Below are 20,058 nucleotides of genomic sequence, written 5' to 3' on the forward strand. Positions count from 1 at the left end.
GAAGAAGAAGAGAGAGAGAAAGGCGGGGGGAAGTGAGGTTTTATAGAGAACACAACAACAGTCCCGATTAGGAAATACGCTAGACTTGCGTGATTCGGGACTTGCCCTGAGAAAAGTCTGCTAGGAAGTTCTATCAGCTTCGAAGAACAGTAACACGGTGATCTAGCGGCGTCCTGGAGGGCCAGCAACACATCCGCGAGGCCTTCTACTGGTTGATCTCGCGCGGGGGGGTTGATCTAGAGGGGGCTGGTTGATGAGGGCAGGACAGGACGGTGATATGTATGATATGTATTAGTTACTAGTCTGGTATACGCTACTGTCTAGATGAGTCTCTGGGGGCGGGGAGGTTGATCTGACGGGGTTGATCTGGTTGATCTGATGCGGGAGGACAAAGGTCGAGATCAAGATCACTCTTTATGCCTCACTTCCATCGTGTGTGGTGTTGATATCAGAAAGAGAAAGGCATTGTGTGGTATCACCAGATGCTTCTGGTGAATGTTCATTGCTATTGTGCATATTTTGTCATTATAACAAACAGATATCTCCCACATTAAGTGTAAAAAGCAGGCCATTCGACTCAATTCCCCTGAAACGCATGTATCAAAGAGCCGATATCAAAATTTTCAAGGAGATAGGTAACTCGCGTCGAGGACCAAAGTGAGCCTGAGGATGCACGCCTGGAAGTCCACCGGATATCCACTAGATATGTAGTGTTGTAAACAGAGACGTTTACTCGTCGTCAGACTCCTCTTCTTCATCGTCATCTTCTTCCTCCTCTGCAGCGGCCTTCTTGGCTGGCTTCTTCTTCTTCTTGTTCTTCTTACCCTTGGATCCGGTAGACTTGGCCAACGGACGCTCGAGGATTGCCAGGACCTCCTCGTCTGTGATCTTCTTATCAGACTGGACCTTCTCCAGGTCGAGAGGTGGAGGAGCAGACAGTCTGCTGAGACCGTTCTTAAGAATGGCTATATATCTATCATTAGCATCTTCAAAGGGGTAGATGTTCGAAAAGGGGTAACATACCAACGGTGGTTAACAGTCTTGAAACTGGAGAGCCATCTGCTTCTCCAGCAGGTTCATACTGGCGCACAACGCCTCCACGGACACACTCGACAACACCAACCTTGCCGGCCCTCTCGTCATCCAATTGACGCAAGCTGAAGGGGAAAGTTCCGAACTTCTTGACGACCTCGGATAGAGTCTGTCTGGAGCTGGGTCTCTTCAGGATATAGGTGGTGGTGGTACGTCGGTGCAGAGTTGGCCTATGCTCGAGGGTCTTCAATTTTCCAGATCCCAAACTGAGGCCGACCTCGACACCCCAAACCTCCTGAACATCGGGGGTACCTTCTCCCTTGACTCCGGTGCCAGGAGCAACGATGATCTTCTTTGATCCCTCGATTTCGTTGCGCTCAAACAGCCAGCTGGTCGTGTTCTCAACGACGGTGCAGTCATATGACTTGGCAACTTTCTCGACCAAGCTAGATATCTTGGCCTGGGTAGGGGCCTTCTCTGCAGCTGCCTTCTTCTTCTCTTCCTCTGTTCCCTGGGCGATGAGACCGGGGGGGACCATGAGCCTGAGGAGAAGCTCGTTGGCATAGTAGGTAGCCAAGAGCAAGTCTGCTTCACGGCCAGTTACCTTTCCTCCCACGACGATGGTGTCACAGACTATGGTTCCAAATCCATCGATCTGGGCACCCAATTGAATCTTGATGACTTCATTTGCCTTTAGCTCTGTTGCGGCTTCCTCCGCATCAGATGATAGCGGGGTGTATGGAGTCACAAAAGAGCTTGGGGATACGGTTGTTGGGTGAGATATTCCTGATAATCCAAAAACACTGTCAATCGAGTGTTCCCTCCCTATTCTTGCACGGATGACAATGCAAGGGTATAGATGATAAAGAATGGGTATACGCAGAGCTGATGAAACCACATCTCTCTTTCAGACGGACCTTTTGCCACTTTTTTGCCTTTGTATACCTTGGCCACCTCGGCGTCTAGCAGCTTGTCACCCTTTTCACATAGCTCTATGATCTTTGCTCCCTCGACACACCATCCTATTATCAACGGTCAACAGTGTTCATCAGACATACGGCAACCAGCCTTCGTTTGCCGTACTCTCCGGCTGTTGACAAAGACAGCGAGGGGGAATCCACCGCACCTGTAACGGCCTCGAGAACCTTGTGGGAGATCTGGGCTGCAGTCTTGTACTTGGTGAGAGTATCTGGGTTATTGAGGGTGTAATCTGGGATCATCCGTGTCAGCCATGGTTCATCCCAGCCGTTGTATAAACACGCGGGGTATGCCTAAACCAAACCAGCGTTCTTCACTCCTTGAATATAACCATCAAGGCGTCGAGTATAGTACACTGACATGGTATAAGACATCTCATGGACAAAGCTGATAACTCACCGATCTCTGTGTTTTCCGCCATGGCGACTAGGTAGGCCGTGCAAGCAACGGCAGAACAGAGGCTGTTAAATAGTAGGCGGCTGCGGTAGAAGCCCGAAAGTGCAGACTGCCAGAGAGCGCGTACTCGTGTGAGCCTTTACCTGGACGAGCAGTTCGAGATAATCCTTCCTCCTTAGCGGGGTTGTTCGTTTTGGAGGGGGAAGAGGGCGGAAGTGGGATATTTTGGTTGTTGTGGGAATCTACTTTGTTTGTGCAGGGCCTCGCGCCCGCCAATGACGTACCAAAACACCAGCAACTCCCAATGTAAGTGTACCTAAACCTACACCAACTTATAGTGAAGACTTAAGTACCTCAACATCCCCGCCCTGGCTGCATGGACCTGCGCCTTTCTTTTTCCTCTTGTTTATGTCTATACAACGTCCGAGGCTCGACTTCGGACTTGCTTACCATGTTTGATCTGAGCCAGGATCACGCCGGTAGAAGACATCTTTACGAGGAAGAGCTAACCAACCAGTCTCGCACATGGACAGCATGACCCGCACCGTGAAATATCAGATGGAGGCCGAGATGTCGCAGGGAAGACGAGGTAACTGACTATATAATCCTGCTCTTCTCTCTCTTTTCTCTCTTGTCTCCTCCTGTCTTAGGAATCAATCGACATCTATCATCGACATCTACATCTATAGACGTTAAGATGAAGCTAGGCAACCTGCTCTTTCGCATCATCACGCATAACATTCGATATGCAACCACTTCGCCGTCTGCGGGCGAGGAGCCGTGGAGTGTACGCGCACCACACATGCTGAACGAGCTCCAATTCCACTCCCGTCTGAACCCAGAGAGCTTCATCTGTCTGCAGGAAGCTCTGCACAACCAGGTCACCGACGTCGTCGCCGGACTCAACTCCAACACGGCCAACGAATGGGCCTACATCGGCGTGGGCAGGGACGACGGAAAGCAGGCTGGAGAGTACTCGCCCATCTTCTACCGCCCTGGCGTCTGGGAACTGAAGCAAAAGGAAACCGTCTGGCTGTCGCAAACGCCCACCGTCCCCTCAAAGGGCTGGGATGCTGCCTCGATCCGCATTGTCACTATTGGAGTCTTCAAGCACCGCGCAACCAGCAAGACGATTCTCGCCATGAACACCCACATGGACGACCAGGGCTCACAGTCGCGCTACGAGTCGGCCAAGTTGATCCTCAAGCTCATTGCCAAGTATCTCGACGGGAACCATGACATATCTGGGAACTTTCTGGCGGGCGACTTCAACAGCGAGGAGAGCCAGGAGGCGTACAAGGAGTTCACCAAACCGGGCTCCCTCATCGTCGACACGTACAAGAAGGTCCCCAAGGCGCAGCACTATGGAAACGAGATCACCTTCACCGGCTTCAAGAGGGGGGACGAGGGCGGTCGCATCGACTATGTGATGCTTGGTCCCCAGAAGAACTCGGCTATCCCCTGGACCGTCAATGGCTATGCTGCCCTTCCTAATAAGTTTGACAACGGCGTCTTCATCTCAGACCACCGCGCCGTCGTAGCTGACGTCTCCCTTCATTAGTTTCGTATCTATCTTAATGTCTCTTAATCATATCTATTTAATATATCTTAATGTCTCTTAATATCTATCTTATATTGTCTATGTCTATGTATGTGTATGTGTAGGTTAGTCAGCAACACGTGGCTTAGTCATCCTAGCGCAAAACAGCCAGGAAAGAACATCGCAAGAGCATCTTCAACACGCAAGTTCCAGGGTTTCGAAGCAGTCGAGCCGGCGATGTATACTGGTTTCGCAGCGCATTGAGTGTGTTCTTCCTCGTTGACTGGGGTCAATTCCTGACTCTTTGATCGCATCCCCTTCCACCAGCCCGCCCTTTTGCCATTGGATGCGGTTGTCACCCTCGCTCGACCGCGTCGTCAAGGGCTTGGGGATATCTCTACACGTCGCATTCACTGCGCGATTCCGGTATGCCCTTCTTTCCATAGCCTGTCCTGTCTTAACTCTCTGCTTTCTCCGGAACTTCGTGTTTGTGGCATCAGCCTCCCTTTTGAACGCGGACTGAGGCGTCGCCATTGTTACAGGTAGCGTCTTCCGATACGCAACGACTTTCACCCTTCACCACCAAACATGCCGTGGCCAGAAAACCCCGATACCAGTACGAACCAGCCCGATGTCGCGCCGCAGGTTTCACCACAAGCTGCTGCTGCCGCCGGCGGCTCGTTGCAGCCTGACCAGCCGGGCGAGCAGTCGACAGAGTCGCCACAGGAACAGCAGTCACACAATGGATCCATACCGGCGGGTATCCTGGAAGGGAAACAGAATGCGAGAGCTATATTAGGAGCTTCAGAGCTGCCAGACGGTCCATCACAACCCGCAGACAACGACGATGCTGTCAAACCTAGCTCCGCCTCCCCTCTATCGGACACCGGGGTCACAAACGGGAACGGAGTAAGTCGAAAGCGGTCACGCTCCGGTTCGATCATACGCTCTGCATCTCCCACGGCAGAAAAGGATGGCCTGCCGCGCGAGACTCCTCTAGACAAGGTCCTTCTTGAAGAGTATCTCTATCGGGAATGGGGCCACTCCGCGCTTGCGGCCACAAAAAATACCCACCAGGAAACGCTCCGACAAAAGTTCCAGGAGAGAGAGTACTATCTCGCGGTTAATCAAGAGAGGCAGATGAACCCCGCTGCCATCTTCGGGCCTGGCTATGAAGGCTACGGCAACGCCAGGACAGATCTCAGGTCGCAACATCCACAACTTCTCTACCCTTCAAACAGAAGGCGGCCGGGCGGGAGGAAGGCCAAGGAGCTGCGGATACCACGAGAAGATATGCTCACTCAATCCGATCAGGACGAGAACCTGGTTCCAATTCGATTAGATATCGACTGGGACAAGGTTAAAGTGCGGGATACCTTTACGTGGAACCTTCACGATCGTGTTACTCCTGTAGAGGTCTTTGCCGAGAAGCTGGTAGAAGATTTGGGCCTCCCGCTCGAGTCGTGTGGCCCCCTAGTACGGCAAGTCACGCAGAGCATTCATGAACAGTTAGCGGACTTTTATCCTCAGGTCTTTATTGAAGAGGAGCCTCTCGACCCCCATCTACCATATTCTGCCTACAAAAACGACGAAATGAGAGTCTTGATAAAGCTGAACATCACCATCGGACAACACACGCTGGTAGATCAATTCGAATGGGAACTAAACGATCCGCACAACTCGCCCGAGGGATTCGCAATTCAAATGTCCCAGGATTTGTCTTTACCTGGGGAGTTTACTACTGCAATCGCACATTCCATTCGGGAGCAGGTACAATTATTTACCAAGAGTCTATACGTTGTAGCCCATCCCTTTGACGGACGACCTATCGATGACCCAGAGCTAAAAGACGCCTTCCAACCATCTCCCATCCCATCTTCATTCCGTCCCTTTAATATCGCCAAGGAATACACCCCATACCTCTACGAACTTAATGAAGCCGAGCTCGACCGGACAGAAGTCTCTATTTCTCGTGAACAGCGACGACAGAAGCGTGTCAACCGACGAGGCGGGCCAATACTTCCTGATCTCAAAGACCGTCAACGAACAATTCGGACCATGGTCGTGTCATCTGTTATACCTGGATCTGCTCAGTCGATAGAAGAGAGTCGACTCTTTAAACGATCGAGTACCGGTCGTCGTGGACGGACCTCAACTGGTCATCGTGATGGTCTGGATGACTCGGATTCTTCTGACAGTGAAGAGTCTTCTATTGGATCTCCGGCCGTCTCTCGCCTCAGTCAGGGCACTGCCAGAACAAGGGGCATGAGGCAAGCTTCATCCATGGCTCAGACAGCCATACGAGGACAAATGGGTCGCTCTGCTACCCCCGAGACAAGCACAGTACACGCCCACGAGACGAGAACGTCCGCTAGACGCCGGGACTACCGAGAGGAAAGCTCGGAGGCACCAGAAACCCTCATTGTCAAGTTGAAAATAAACCCAGATAAATTCCGGCGGTTTATGCGAGACTTGAAGTCTGGCTCAAGACAATATACTGCCTCTCCTGGCGGGCCATCGACCACTCCTACAGGAAAGGGTGGATCTAGCGCTCGCGGATCTATGGGACCTCCTCCGTCTCAAGGCCAGCCTGGCTCGGCTACCAAGAAGCCAGTCAACCCTCCCCAATTCCATGGTGTTATCGACGCACCACATCCATTACCACCAGGGACCCAACCTGTGAGTACCTATTCGACCATCAGATAACGAGAATACCCCTTACAATTCTACGGCATTTGACTAACCGAAATCATACAGCCTCCTCCTCCACAGTGGCTCACTCATGGCCTTGTTGGCCTAAAACGCCAGTACCCCAACGACTCCTTCGAAGGAACTATGCGCTATACCGCCGTGGATCCAACCACCAATCTACCCATCCCCAATGCCGCACAGTCACACCCTGGCCAGAAATTACCGTACAAATACTTCCCTCGAATCCGATGTAACGACTGTCCTGGCAAACTCTACACTCCCGGACCCGCGATGACGGTTGAAAACTTCGAAGTCCATCTCAAAAACAGAAACCACAAGGAGGCCGTTGCAGCACGAGTTGGCCGAGAATCCAGAGGGAACTCCACTGCCAGCAGCAGTACTAGACGCGGGACAGCCAATGCTGAAACAAGAGAAAACGATTCTTCAGCAGGCGCAGATGACTCTGCAACAAACGATTCCATAGCTGGTGCTGCATAACGCAATTACGAAATAAGCCCATAATGCAAGTGGACTAAAATCGTCCCTTGGATTCTTGATAACAGTACATTTTACCTTTTATTTTTTATTTTGGTACTCAACTCAAAACTGCAGTCCGTTGCTGTTTGTTTCCTTTATGGGCCCTCGATGGGATTCGAGTGGATTTCATTATTTTGGCATCATGCATGTTTGTACGTTTCCTAATATTCTCCGTTTACTCCTGTTCCAATTACTATACCTTTTTTGGTCCATTGTTACAAGAACGGGATATTTGCACCTTTGTTCAGAATGTTGGGACAAATTTTTGCTGTAGATGTTTAATCAAAGTAATTTGCAGGATGTATTTCGTCCATGGCATAGTTAACCGCGAAACTCTGGTGAAGTGCACGGGAATTGTATGTCTATTTTATCACTTCCTCTTATCAGACGCTTAGTGCTCGAGTATTAAGTGAAGAATATGCTACATCGAATGTTTTCTATATGCGCCACGTAAATACATCTATTGATAGATAATGCTGAGAAACGAAAGATTAGTGACGTTGAAGATTTTTAGAACAGTAGGCTATTTAGTAACCCTAAGTAAGGAGAAAAAGAAGACCATAACATGGGTTTGCGCAAGAGTCAAGGCTGCGTAATAAGACATAGCAACTACATATCAAACAAGGCACGTATATATTCACAAAAGATAACATAGAGATTAGAGTGGAAGGGGGAAACGAGAAGTCCGAGAGTCAAGAGAGTCGGCGGATCAAAGCCGTCGCCCTCTTTAACCCCGAGCGCTCTTTCTTGTCGGCCTGCCTGGCTGTTTCTTTAGAGGTTTGGATGCGGATTTCGCTGGCCGGCCTCGTTTTGGTTTTGGGGTTTCAGCAACTGGTGAAGATGGTTCAGGGGGTGGAGATGAGGATACAGCCGGAGTGGATAAATCTTGAGGTACATCACTCATATCAGTATCTTCGATGGCCTCTGTGTGCTGCTGCTTTTGGGGAGGAAGTTTGCTATCCTGCTCTTCGTCATCGTCCTCTTCCTCCCTGGCACTGTCATTATCGTCTTCCTCGTCCGAATCCGCAATAACTTCTGATTTCTTTTTCCCCTTTGTTGCTCTTTCGTCCCACGCTAGCATAGCCCTGTCATCCTCATCACTGTCACCTTCGACATAGCTGACGTGTATCTTTGTACCGCGACCACTCCTCCGTCTAGCCGCAGGCGAGGAGCGATCCTCATCACCATCGTCGGAGCCCCACGCGTCTTCGCCCTTCTTTTTCTTGCGTCCGGGCTCCTTTGAGGCCTCACCGCTTGCCGTTACCCTCTTGCGAATCGGAACGGTTCGAGAAGTTGATTTTTTCTCCTTTCGTGGCTTTTTTGAAGACCCACCATTTCCATATGCATCATTATCGTCATCGCCAGCCTTTTGCTTACTAGGCTTAGATTCGATCTTTCGCTTCTTCCCCGCTACCGCGGATGTGTGAAGGCTTGTGGCAGTAGCTTTCGGTTTCATGAACCTTCGTACAACTCGATCTAACTTGTCCTCGACCTCTTCCGGTAGGAAATTTTTCTCAGCTATTGATTGAGCCTCTTGGTGACTTGCGATATTTGCAAAGAGACTGACAGGCAGCCGCATTTTACCAGGGAATGTCTGAAGAATGTTGGCAACTCCGCTGCCTCCACTTCCACCAATTTTGTGTTGTTGAGAATAGAATTCTGCAAACCGCCGGATCGTAGCTTGCGCTAGGTCTGAAAGCGTGTGTAGTCGGGCCGACATGGTCGAGGTTAACTCTGCATCCGAAATTGCGTCCTGTGTTTGCTTGACACGTTGTGCGATGTGGAATATTAATGAGAGGTTATTTTCGTTAGCGACTGCGGAGAGGTAGAAGAGGATGTATCGAGTGAAATCAACCAGATCATCCACCGTGCTAGCTTCATCGGACGATTCAGGTGGATAGTCAGGGTGGTGAGCGAGAAGGGAGAGAAGACGAGCAAAGAGAGCCTCCATCGTCGTTTGGTTATCTTGCCCTAGGGAACCGCCAGGGCGGCGGGAGAAAAAGGAGCTTCGTGATCGGAGCCACGTAAGGGTGCTTTCATAGAGGTTGGCATTGGGTTCAAACGCGACAAGAAACGCAATGATGTACCACCGAGGGTTGAGATTCGGCGTTTGTACAAGTCGCTTTTTGACTTGCCCAACGAACCCTCGTCTCACTTCGAGTAGAGGATCTTGGGTCACAAGAGCAATGGTATTGAAATTCTGAGGAGTAAACATGCGGTCACAGGCTGTCTTCGATGCACATAGTTTAACAACTAGTTTGGCAGCCAGCAACCGAAGCCTGGACTTTTGTGCAGGCGGAGTATCTCCAGTCTTTGAGAGCTCTCCTTGTTTCTCGATGAGAGTGTTAAGAATGGCATAAACGGAATCTGCGTACTGCCTGAACTCCTCGTCATCATCAGAATGTTCCCTAGAACGAACGCGATTCACAAGGATTTTGAGGGCCCATTCTTTCGCTAACAGCTCTTCATCAACCTCTTCTGACCAGGAATACCCAGATTTTGCTTTTGGGTCACGGTTCTTGAATAAGATCTGTTCAGTGGCAATATTCAGGATAGCATCCTCCTCCTTATCAGCCTCTTTAGAGGCGAGGAGGGTGAGTTGGGAGAGAGCCGCTAATTTCGTGAGGAAATGGTCTGACCCGTAACTGAACTTCTGCACGCTCCTCTTGACCAAATCCCGTGCGTACATTTCTCTCTTGTCCGCGGTTGCCATAATTATAGAAACCGCACACTTTGCAGCCACGGGAGAAGAGCTATATAGCGCGTAGTTCGTCAAGGCGACCTGGAATTGTTTATGGGTGGGAAGCTTTGCTGGCAACTTTTTGGCAAATCCAGCACAGGCCTTGAGAATTTCTTCTACGCCTGGATCGTCACTGTCTTTCGCGCTGGGTGCCTGTGACTCTAAATCTTTACACATTTCCTGAACGTGTGTTTCTAGCACCTCTGGGTTTTGTGAGGACGTTTCGCGTAAAATCTCGTGTGCTGTATTACCCAGCCCATGTTCATCCGTCCTTGATATTTTCATGATCCGAGGTATATGGCTTCTGTTGAAAATCAGGGAACTGCTGCGATATATCAGAGGGATCAGGGTTTCGAGCATGGTTGTAGTCGCCGATGTACTAGAGGTAATGCGGTTTGACAGCTCTCTTATTGCCCTCGCCACAGTACGATAATCGCTCGCAGCAGCCATGGCAAACCGGATAAGCTGATAGCCGCGCCTGTCGTGCATCTTTGCAAACTTCCACAGGTCTGCAGATGCTCGTGAAGATTCTGGGAGCATTTTCGAGAGGTTATCAATGACCCTCGTGAGCTTAATTTTAACAGCCTCTTCATTTTTGTTTATAACACCACCCTATCAGTAATATATGTTAGTTTTGAGAAGGGATATTGGGTTACTTGGAATGAACTTACGTTGTGCTCCTCGCATGCGTCCAAGTAAAAGGTTATAAAGGTCCTCATCTTCAGCTGTCGAGTTTGGAATGCGAAAAATACGTTCTTGGATTTCTCATCTAGTCCTTTGACCAACGTGAGTATTCGACGGGCACGAATATCATCTGCGTCAATTTCGTTCCCTTGGCTGTCCTTCAACGTCTTAGTCCTCCGTGATTCCCCCTTGCCCGCTTTCGTTTTAACCGGAGGGTAAGTTAAGGGTAAAAGCACCTCGAAAATCACATGGTCAAGAAGTACTTGAAGATCAAGGTTGTTTGTATAGTAGGCATCGAAAATTTTTGAAGGCGCGTCCCTCAAGACGGTTACAACCTCATCGTTGTTTGCCTCAATATCTCCGGATGCTACTGCCCACATCCTGCCTAGTACAGTCATTGCTTGTTCACGCACTGCGTGTTTTCTATCCTTGACTCGCTCTGCTAGGACCGAAAGAAGGGATTCAGGTTCTGAGAGCCCGCCATCAGCCCCAAGTTTCTTAATGACATCTTTGTAGCCAAATTTTGCAATGACCTCTACCGCCGCGATTCGAACTTTCTCGTCAGCATCTCCAAGCACCTTGGTAAGTCCACCGACCAAACTCTTTTCTTCAGCAGCATTCAATCCAGTACCTCCTGCCGAGGTGAGCAGTATCCTCCCAACTGCGGTTGCCCACGAAGCTCGTACAGATGCAGACTTATCCTGGCGGCGGGAAAGGAAGCTTTCGTAGGCGGAGGAATGCGCTTGTGAGAATGGTTTAGGCGAGAGAGGGTTTAGGAGAGCATTGGTTGGGGAGATAGACTCCGTGTCATTAGTTAACGAATATTGGGGGTAAGCAGCAGGGTCCATGGATGGATCTGGAGGCGGGCCTGCCACACCGATACCCGCTGCTAGATCTCCGATAGTTTGAGTTGCGAGTAGACGGAGGGAAATTGAATCAGCAGATAACTCAGCTTCCAGTTGTGGAATCACATTTTGCAACACATCAGGACAAGCGCGCCATAGCTCTCGTATTAGCCTGTGGGCTTTGTTGAGATCTTTGATATTCTCACCCTCGTCTTCTGAGTCGTCTAAGCTATTTCGACGGTGTTTCAGCCCATTCATGCCTGAAGGCCCCGAAGCGTCCAGGATAACGTTATTAAAGTACTGACTGATATAGCTTGTCAACTTCTCCGGGCAAGCATTACAGATCGCTTTTGCCATGTTATAAGCTGGTGGGTAGTCCTTTAATAGTAGAGTGCCTTGTTTGGCATCAATCACTCCAGTAGCACCCTTCTTACCTTTTGTGGTAGGGGTGGCTAGGGACTGGTCTATGGCTCGAGGATCCACGCGTAAGAACTGAGCGACAATCACATCGACTACTTCTGGCGCCAAGCTAGGTGCCTCGTCAATAATTGGGGCGAGTAGTCGCGTCATATCATATTCAACATTCTTCGCTAGGTCTTCTCCAGTTGAGGCCTTCGAGGAGCCTGATACTATATCGAAACAAGAAGAGAAAAGTGGAAGTATCAAGGTATCAGGTGCATGGACGTCGGTGAGCAGTACAATACTTTTGACATCTGCCAATGACGAAAGAACGTATATGTGCTGGTCGTTATATGCATTGGAGGGGTCGGCAAGAGCAGGTATTATCGACGTCACAATCAATGTGAAAATGTCCTATAAAACCATCATGACTTGGTAAGTTACGGTACCTAGATAGAAAAATGGAAGAAGTATACATACCTTTAACTGACCCACGGTAAATGGAGCATCAGGCGCACATAGGCGCAAGATATCAACCACACAACAGGCCGTCCATGCGCGAACACCTTTATCCCTATGCCCCAATAAGTGCCCTGCGGCAAGCTCTTGTGAGACTTTAGTCAACGAGTTTCGGTCCGTCTCTTCTTGGTCCAGCATTCGCAATTCCGAACCCAATGCCTCGAGACGTTGTAGCAAAGTTGCAACTGGTATAGCTTTCCCGGCGCGCCATGAGAGCGTCTGTTTGAACTTGAGTTGGTGCAATGAATCGTCGCCTTGTTCTTGCTCGGATTGCTCCTCTTCTTGTTCTTCCGGTTCCACGGTTTCTGTCACAACCGTGGCCGGCGCCTTTGCGCCTTTCGCGTGCCGTGTGCGCGCGGGCATGGTATAGCGTATACAGCTATTAATAAGCCCCGAATGGCAGTCTTGGGTTTATAGACTCTCGTAAACCATGCGCTCCTAGTGAGGAAGAAGCTCGTAGTATGAAGTTTTGGACGTCTCGTTCGCGAATAGACCAGTGGCCCCTCGCAATCAAGCTCGGTGCTGCCCCGGGCCCCGGGCAGTGCGCGCTCGTGTTGTATCAGGAGTTGGCAGCGTGGAAGCCTCGACCAATTCCACACAACTGGCCAGATAGCTTGAAGTGTCTGAGGAGAAACCGCACTGATGAGCTCGAACTGCGAGATGGGCTCTTTTCGCTCAGTTTGGGCTGCCTGCTCGAAAGTTACCTCGATGCGCGAGCGCGTTTTGTCTTATGTAACCAAGTGTTTATGTCACGTGAGAGAATCATCACGTGAGGATATCACTTCTCCCGAGACTTTTTGAAGCCAAGGATGAAGACGAATAGAACATATATTCTATGTCAATCATCAAGTCTGGTACTCTGTACACCCCGAATGGATGTTATACGAGGGAGAAGAGAATAACAATATCATTATAGCACAGTCCTAGTCTAAAGAAAGCTCCATTTTATGCATACAAAATACCTAGTAACACCCAAGCTAGTCTATGAGCAGAACAAACGGCAAAAATTCCAAGAGTACCTCACAATTTTGGGCTAAAGCGACTCATCGCCCTAATCTTAGCCCCATATATATAAAACAGCACTGGAACGGGGATCATGGCCACGGTCACAAATCCCAACACGCTACCGGCCCATTCAACTCCAAGCTTATGAAACATCTTCGAAGCAAATAGAGGAAAGGCAGCACCCAAAAGACTGCGGATCAGAGTGTTCGCCGCCAAAGCCGAGTTGGCATACATCAAATAGACATCGACGATATAGTTTATGCCTTGCAGGAAGATAATGATCAAGCCAAAACCGATGGGCACGCCTGCTATGACCTGGGGCACCCATGATATGTTTGGTGACGAAGTCCAAGAAAACCAGAAAAGGCCTGCAGGGAGAGCTACCGCGGCGATTATCATGGGTGGCAGACGGTCTTCAGGAACTAGACGCCCTGATTCCTTGATTTTTCGTGCAAACTGGGTTTTGCTTAGGTAGACAATAAAGGCACAGCCACATAGGATCCCGACGGAGAGACCGATGAATGGAAGAGCTGCAATCCCAGGATTTTTCCAGCCTCGGACTTGCTGGAAGGAGATTGGGTATGCAAAGAAGAAGAGGTATAGAATCCCGTAAACAACAGCAAGGTAGAGTGTAACCAGGGAGAGAATCGGCTCCAAGATCAACATTGCAAATGGACGACTCAAATATTTGGTGACTATATCGTTAAACGACAGGGGTTGTTCATCAAGAGCAGAATGGAGGGCCCAGTTTTTCGTTTCGAATCGAAGGCGCGCTGCTCGACGTTGCAGAATCACGGGCGCAAATGTCTCTGGAAGAGTAAACATAGCCAGGCCGCCTATGGCTACATCCACGGAGAGTGTAATCCAGGCGGTCCATCGCCATCCAAGGCCCGAGTGAACAATGAAACCACCAACTATCGGCCCAGCAATAGGGCCTAAGAATGTAGCTGCGCAGAAGCCAGCAGATGCGATTCCACGATCAACGGGGTCCCAGATGTCTACCAGGGCGCCACCAACAACGGCAAGCGTGACAGAACCAAACGCCCCAATCAAAAACCGAGATATTAGGATTGTGTGGAGGTTCTGTGCTACCGCAACGGGGACCTGGAATATAGCTGAAATGGTAAAGCAGATGAGGAGAGGTAGCCGCCGACCGTACACCTCGGAAAGAGGGCCCCAGACAATTGGACCAAGGGCGAATCCCTTTTCATAACGTTAGTAAACTGGTAGGATTATTTAGTATGAAGATTTTGTTTTCACTCACCAGGACGATGAAGCTCGTTCCAAGAGTTGTAACTTCTATAGACACCCCAAAGACTTTTGCTGTTACTGCTGTGGCTTGACTGAAGATGCTACTAGAAAAGGTGATACAGAAAGTCAATATGGACAAAAGCATTGTGATGTACCATTTCCGAGCACGGCTGAAGTTCGTCGGGTCCTCTGGGTCGTCCGAGCCGCTCCAGCGCACCAAATTGGGATCCTTCGCCAGTTCATCGTTTAGTGATAGAGGAGGAGAAGAGACTGATCCTGGTGCCTGGCCCTTTTCAATGTCGAATTCGTCCTCAATGACCGCCTTCTCAAGTGAGTTGATACTATCTTGGGGGGCCCCCGGACCACTAATCTGAGTTTCTCTTCCGGGGTCCATCAAATGATGAACCTCTGCTGTAGAGACAGAAGTGGAAGTTATCTTATTTGGGGTTATTGTATTCTCCGTCGTGGCCACCAATAAACACGTTTAAAAAGAACGTTGGCTCAGCGATATATTGATATTGAATTGGATGCTCGTGGAGACCAATTTTGATAATTCATGTCCATTGAACTAGTCATAGCTGGATGTATATATACACATACGTTCAAGCGTGTATTTCAAATCTTCCACGGCCCTGGGTGGGACTCGGAGCCGAATATCCAGGCCGACCGCTGTGCCGAGATGATTGCATCTCCACCCAGGTGGATGTTATGTGAATACGATGGTGTGATGGCTCCAAAGAGACATAAAACGCAAAAGGGCGAGTCATCATACCGCCGTGATAACACCACTAAGTCTGTTAGCACGTTTTATCTCATTTGAATCTCGACGGGAGAGCGGGGGCCAACATACCGAGTTCCACGAATTACTGAACATAACGTTTGGTATAGCCGCGGCTACTATGTGCCGCTACAAAGTATAAGTTTATTTCTAGAGCGAAGTCTAGAAAAGAAATCAAAATAACCAACAACCAACAACAAGCATGCTGGCCGTTGGATCTAAAGTGTTATCCACCAAAAGTGCTTGACACGAATGAGTCAATGCTCTAGCCTCAACGGATGGCCTATTCCCTGCTGTTGCGTCATCTTCTTGTCCTTTTTTAGCATCGAAAGTGTCTCTTTCGCCCGTATCAGTTGAGCTCCCAAGTCAGGTTTCCGCAAAAATATAAATTGAACCGAGGCTTGATAAAAGCTAAGACAAGCTAAGGGATGCCGCTGGGGCCAATCAAAACGGCGCGAAGTCTATCCGAAACGTAGAATAACGATCGGATTTACAGGATTCGGCCCACACTAGCGTATCTTAACTCCGTGGCTAAAATATCGCCAGTTGCAGGTGGATGAGAGCGATTCCGTCAGTGGTCGTCGCGGATATTTCATAAGAGCTTGGAGAAGACGTCGCAAGTTGATTAGTAACTATTTACTTACATAATCATATCACACGTCGGGGTTACTGTGATATATCCGAGGACGAGGCACAGAACGGGTATTTTGATGGATGGATGGGAGTGGTGGTATGCATCATTATCTCATAATCATCTCGGCTAGTCTATGCATAGTATAAAGTATAAAAACATCAGTATCCAGTATCCGCTGGTAACACGTAATGTACTTTCCCTTCATTCTATCAAAATGAAATAAATCTCTTGCCTAATAGACAATCAAGACAGCAGACCTCAACGCCAGTTCCCTCCCCTTCTCTGGGGAAAATATTATCAAAAGCATAGCATAAATAAAATAAAACAAGGCCCCCATGTGCATCCGACTGCAACCTTTAAGAGATACGAGAATATCAACCGCGTGACGCCAACCCGTTCTTTCCCTTGTGTTTTCCGTTACCCCTATTTGCGCCTGTGACATAATAGTCCATTCCAAAACGCCATGCTCTCGAAAGATGATAGAAGACAAGATCACCAGGAGAGGGTTATTTGGGTGTGATGGTGGCTGTGAAATAGGCAGGAGTGTAGGGTCGCCTGGTTAATAAAACATATGAGTAAAATACATGCGTGCTGGTATTAAGGATCAAGTCCAAGAATCTTCATTAGGCAATTTCATGTGGGAGTTGGGTTTGTTATCTTTCGTTCATCCGTCGTGGTCATCGTTGTATTCATTAAAAGCTCAAGATGAAGCCAGGGCAGACCCTGCACCACTACTATCGGTGGCTTCATTTGTCCTTAGATCCCTTAGTATAGAAACGGCCTTTTTGACCTCATCACTGGCAAGTATAGCAAGTTTTGATTTGGTTTCGGAGTCCAGGGCACCGGATGCGTCGACCTGGTCATATAGAAGCCGAGATATCCTGCGATTGATATCTGTATACTCTTCTTTTGAAACTTCCCTGCGACGATAGTACGGCTTAAGTGAGGAGCTGACCATCTTTTGCAGATGGGATTTGGTGGAGAGGGATAGACCGCGGCTGGGAGACGTTTCGTCAGAGAGTAGGCGGGGAGGGGAGGGAGAGAGATCATTGCGGCGGAATGAAAGGGTGACGGGAATGCGACTCCGGGAACGTCGTGTAGATTCTGCTGGTAGTGGGTCGGGTGCGAGTGCAGGAGAGCGGGAAGGGGAGAACTCAGGAGAGGAGAAGTTTGCATCGGTTGGGGTGGAATCAAGGGGGCTAGCGAGGTGGTTGTGCGGCGGTGGTGTAGTAAATGATGGACGGGAGGAGGAGCGGCTAGATGAGAGTGGAGAAAGGGCAGGCGATGAAGGGCCAGAAGAGCTCATGTCCGTTGGGTTGTAGGACGAAGAGGCGAGTCTATATGGACCATTGTTTATGTTGGGTGTTGATGATTCCTCAACTTCCTTGAGTAGGGACTGGAGGAAGCTGGGTCCGGACGGCGGAGAATTGCCTGGCAGGGCGTGGTCGTCACCATTGGTTAGTCTGCCACGACTAGATGACTCCCCTCCATGTTCGAGGATATCTGCCAGAGCCTCCGGGCGTTTAGTTCGTGGCCGCTTGAATTTTCTTTCTGGCTGGCTAGGCTCCGGCTCGATTGGAGATGCAGTAGGGGACTTTCTCTTTCGACGGTTCAATGGAGGCCCTTCTTGGATATCATTGGCTCTCTCAAACGCATTCCAAGCTCTGATTTCGTCCACTGATTCCGGTTCAGGGGTTTGGATTCTAGGTCTTGGCCGTGATGGCCAGCCTCGTCGCATCTCTAGCAGTGCAGGGGCAGTTTCCCGGAAGCGATTCGACCCTCCCTGACGCTCGGCAACACGAAATCTCCTTTCCCAAGCTCTAAACTCTCTCACATTTGAAGCCTCACGTCTTCGTTGCTGTAGAATGCGGTCTGCGGCATTTTCATCATCAAATGGAAAGTCAAGGTCGAGGTTGAGTTGATCCCAGACGGATTGCCACACCCGGGCCCAGTGAAAGGCGTGCATTTGATTGGTATTGCGAACCCTTCGTTGATCTGCCCGGGTGCGTCGATGGGCCCTCCGGGATTGGGAGGGTTGGGCGGCTGGAAGTGCACGCTGGGACTCGCATTGGGCACAAAACCATTGTCCGGGTGGAACTGAATCCAGGCCAACGCAGTATGTATGGGAAGCAACGTCACATCCGTCACATAGTATGAGTACAGCTTCATTGTCGTCATCGCCGCAAATTGGACATGGTTGGAACTCCTCCACCTGTTCAAGTAAATCATCAACTATCATGGACGGGTCGATGTCCGCCACCTGAACTCGGTCTTCAACAATATATGACGAGGTGACAGGGCCTGCAAACAAATCGTGGTCAGTACAAGCTTTATCAAACCGCAGATAGCTACCATATACTATATTAGGGACGTTATTACATACCTCCGATCTTGGACATTAGCTCGACAACATTGAAGCTCTGCCTGCAGATGGGACAGCTGTTTGCCCGTTCCACCCACGGCTTCAAACAGTCATTATGTAGGTTGTGGCCGCAGGGAAGTAAATGGGCGATCTCAGAAGCCTCCGTATCCACGCTCGCCTTGGGCGTGTCGCTCTCCCCGTCGTCTAGTCTTGGCACGACGTCAGCGGCATCGAGGCTGCGACTGTCGCCTTCGCCAAGGTCGCCTAAGCACACAATACAGGTATCTGACATTGCTGGTGTGGAGGATGTCGAGAGTGCAGCGTGCAGGCGTGGTGGGCGGCATGAAGAGCAGATATCTTGGGCGGCTTCGCAGCAGTAGACGGGACGAAGAAGGGCGAAAGAGGTTGTGGGGGAACAGCGGCCGTTCTTTTTGAAGCTGGGCGAGTAGCGCGCTAGGCCGCTTCGGGGAAGGCGCGCGCAACGTGACTTGCACCCATGACTTAGCTCAGCATCACCTGATCTGGCTTAGTAAGCGCATGGAGAAAGGCAGGTGAGGTCCAGGGCAGGGATATAAGAAGCCAGGTAGAGACAGGATAGAAGGTTAGCATGCGCAGCAGATGGGCTGAGGGTAGGCTGCGACTGACCTGGCTACGAGAGTGCCTCCGCGGTTACGAGGAGAGAGTCAAGAGGCTCCCACGTCGATCCTGGTCGAGCGCCCATGCCATGGGGAAACAGCTGGATGATGGATCGCAGTAGAGGCACCAGAGAAGAGGAGAGAGGGAAAGAGAGCGAGGAGCCAGGGTCGGGTGACGGTGCCGGCCAGGGAAAGCAATGGTATTTTATTTTGTCTTTTTTATTGTGTTAACATCTATTGGTAACAGTCGATTGCCGGACCTTGTCTTTGAGCTTGAGCTTGGGCTATCCGACATGAGACAAGCAGGCGACCTTTATTCGACCCGTTGCTTTGCTTTTGCTTTTCCTCCCTGCTCAGAATGAGGGGGCTGTTTGAAGGCGTCATCATCATATTTTGATTTGGAAGTGCAAGAGAAAATCCCCATGTATTAAAACTAAAGAAATAGCAACTCCTAATTCCAACCCAAACTTATACCTCGGCGATTTCTCGTAGACGTCGGATGGTCGATCTGGTGGTGGCAGCTGCCGCGGTGCTATAGGTCGCGAAAAAGAAGAGTCACCATGTTAGCCATTTCTTCCTCCCCTCCCCCATCTCACCCCGCTTCATCAAAATTTCATGGATCAAGTAATGCTCCCTGGTAGAGCCTGAGAATGACTTACGAGACAGTCCAGGCACCTCCGGCAACGGTCTTCTGGCAGGAGCGGCATTCCCAGATACCGACGGCTGTGCGCTTCACCGAGTTCTTGCCGCAGAATGTGCAGATGTAGCGGGCGTGCTGGGTGACTTCCATCTTCTTCACCTGCTTTCGGAGCGAGGCACCGTATCTGTAAAATCACCAGTCAACTCCAGTTCATCGATCCCGTTCGAGCAGCCGTATCGCGTCGTTCAGTTCACTGTGGACAAAAGTGCAAATCGTACCTGACACCATATTTACCGGTAACACCGACCTCTGCAGGAATCAATTAGTATCTATCGGCTCCAGGAATTTGATTCACGGCTTTCCAACTTACTCTTCGTGCGCTTCGTCATCTT

The 20,058-nt window shown here is 49.9% G+C and overlaps 7 protein-coding genes across 7 annotated transcripts; 2 read left to right on the forward strand and 5 right to left on the reverse strand.

Moving 5' to 3' along the window:
• Nucleotides 1-729: 729 nt before the first annotated feature.
• Nucleotides 730-2,431, reverse strand: GIQ15_02650 (DNA-binding protein, 42 kDa; the record flags this gene model as incomplete). Its single annotated transcript, XM_033550067.1, has 5 exons — nt 730-965; nt 1,024-1,818; nt 1,950-2,010; nt 2,091-2,242; nt 2,410-2,431. The coding sequence occupies 5 exons, from the start codon at nt 2,429-2,431 to the stop codon at nt 730-732; spliced, it is 1,266 nt and encodes a 421-aa protein (XP_033407228.1).
• A 500-nt stretch (nt 2,432-2,931) lies between these two features.
• On the forward strand, nt 2,932-3,967 carry GIQ15_02651 (uncharacterized protein; the record flags this gene model as incomplete). Its single annotated transcript, XM_033550068.1, has 2 exons — nt 2,932-2,995; nt 3,096-3,967. 2 exons carry the CDS (start codon nt 2,932-2,934, stop codon nt 3,965-3,967), a joined length of 936 nt encoding a protein of 311 aa, XP_033407229.1.
• A 567-nt stretch (nt 3,968-4,534) lies between these two features.
• Nucleotides 4,535-7,135, forward strand: GIQ15_02652 (YlSNF5; the record flags this gene model as incomplete). The annotated part of the gene is made up of 2 exons (XM_033550069.1): nt 4,535-6,625; nt 6,704-7,135. The coding sequence occupies 2 exons, from the start codon at nt 4,535-4,537 to the stop codon at nt 7,133-7,135; spliced, it is 2,523 nt and encodes an 840-aa protein (XP_033407230.1).
• A 766-nt stretch (nt 7,136-7,901) lies between these two features.
• GIQ15_02653 (bimD) lies at nt 7,902-12,724 on the reverse strand (the record flags this gene model as incomplete). Its single annotated transcript, XM_033550070.1, has 3 exons — nt 7,902-10,526; nt 10,586-12,256; nt 12,323-12,724. 3 exons carry the CDS (start codon nt 12,722-12,724, stop codon nt 7,902-7,904), a joined length of 4,698 nt encoding a protein of 1,565 aa, XP_033407231.1.
• Nucleotides 12,725-13,381: 657 nt separating this feature from the next.
• GIQ15_02654 (polyamine transporter 1) lies at nt 13,382-15,011 on the reverse strand (the record flags this gene model as incomplete). The annotated part of the gene is made up of 3 exons (XM_033550071.1): nt 13,382-14,569; nt 14,631-14,721; nt 14,773-15,011. 3 exons carry the CDS (start codon nt 15,009-15,011, stop codon nt 13,382-13,384), a joined length of 1,518 nt encoding a protein of 505 aa, XP_033407232.1.
• Nucleotides 15,012-16,729: 1,718 nt separating this feature from the next.
• GIQ15_02655 (uncharacterized protein) lies at nt 16,730-18,683 on the reverse strand (the record flags this gene model as incomplete). Its single annotated transcript, XM_033550072.1, has 2 exons — nt 16,730-18,330; nt 18,413-18,683. The coding sequence occupies 2 exons, from the start codon at nt 18,681-18,683 to the stop codon at nt 16,730-16,732; spliced, it is 1,872 nt and encodes a 623-aa protein (XP_033407233.1).
• A 998-nt stretch (nt 18,684-19,681) lies between these two features.
• On the reverse strand, nt 19,682-20,055 carry GIQ15_02656 (60S ribosomal protein L43; the record flags this gene model as incomplete). Its single annotated transcript, XM_033550073.1, has 3 exons — nt 19,682-19,850; nt 19,945-19,975; nt 20,037-20,055. 3 exons carry the CDS (start codon nt 20,053-20,055, stop codon nt 19,682-19,684), a joined length of 219 nt encoding a protein of 72 aa, XP_033407234.1.
• Between the last annotated feature and the right edge of the window lie 3 nt (nt 20,056-20,058).

The sequence above is a fragment of the Arthroderma uncinatum genome (genome assembly GCF_011692745.1).
Source record: "Arthroderma uncinatum strain CBS 119779 chromosome Unknown scaffold2, whole genome shotgun sequence".
In the NCBI taxonomy this organism is placed as follows: domain Eukaryota; kingdom Fungi; phylum Ascomycota; class Eurotiomycetes; order Onygenales; family Arthrodermataceae; genus Arthroderma; species Arthroderma uncinatum.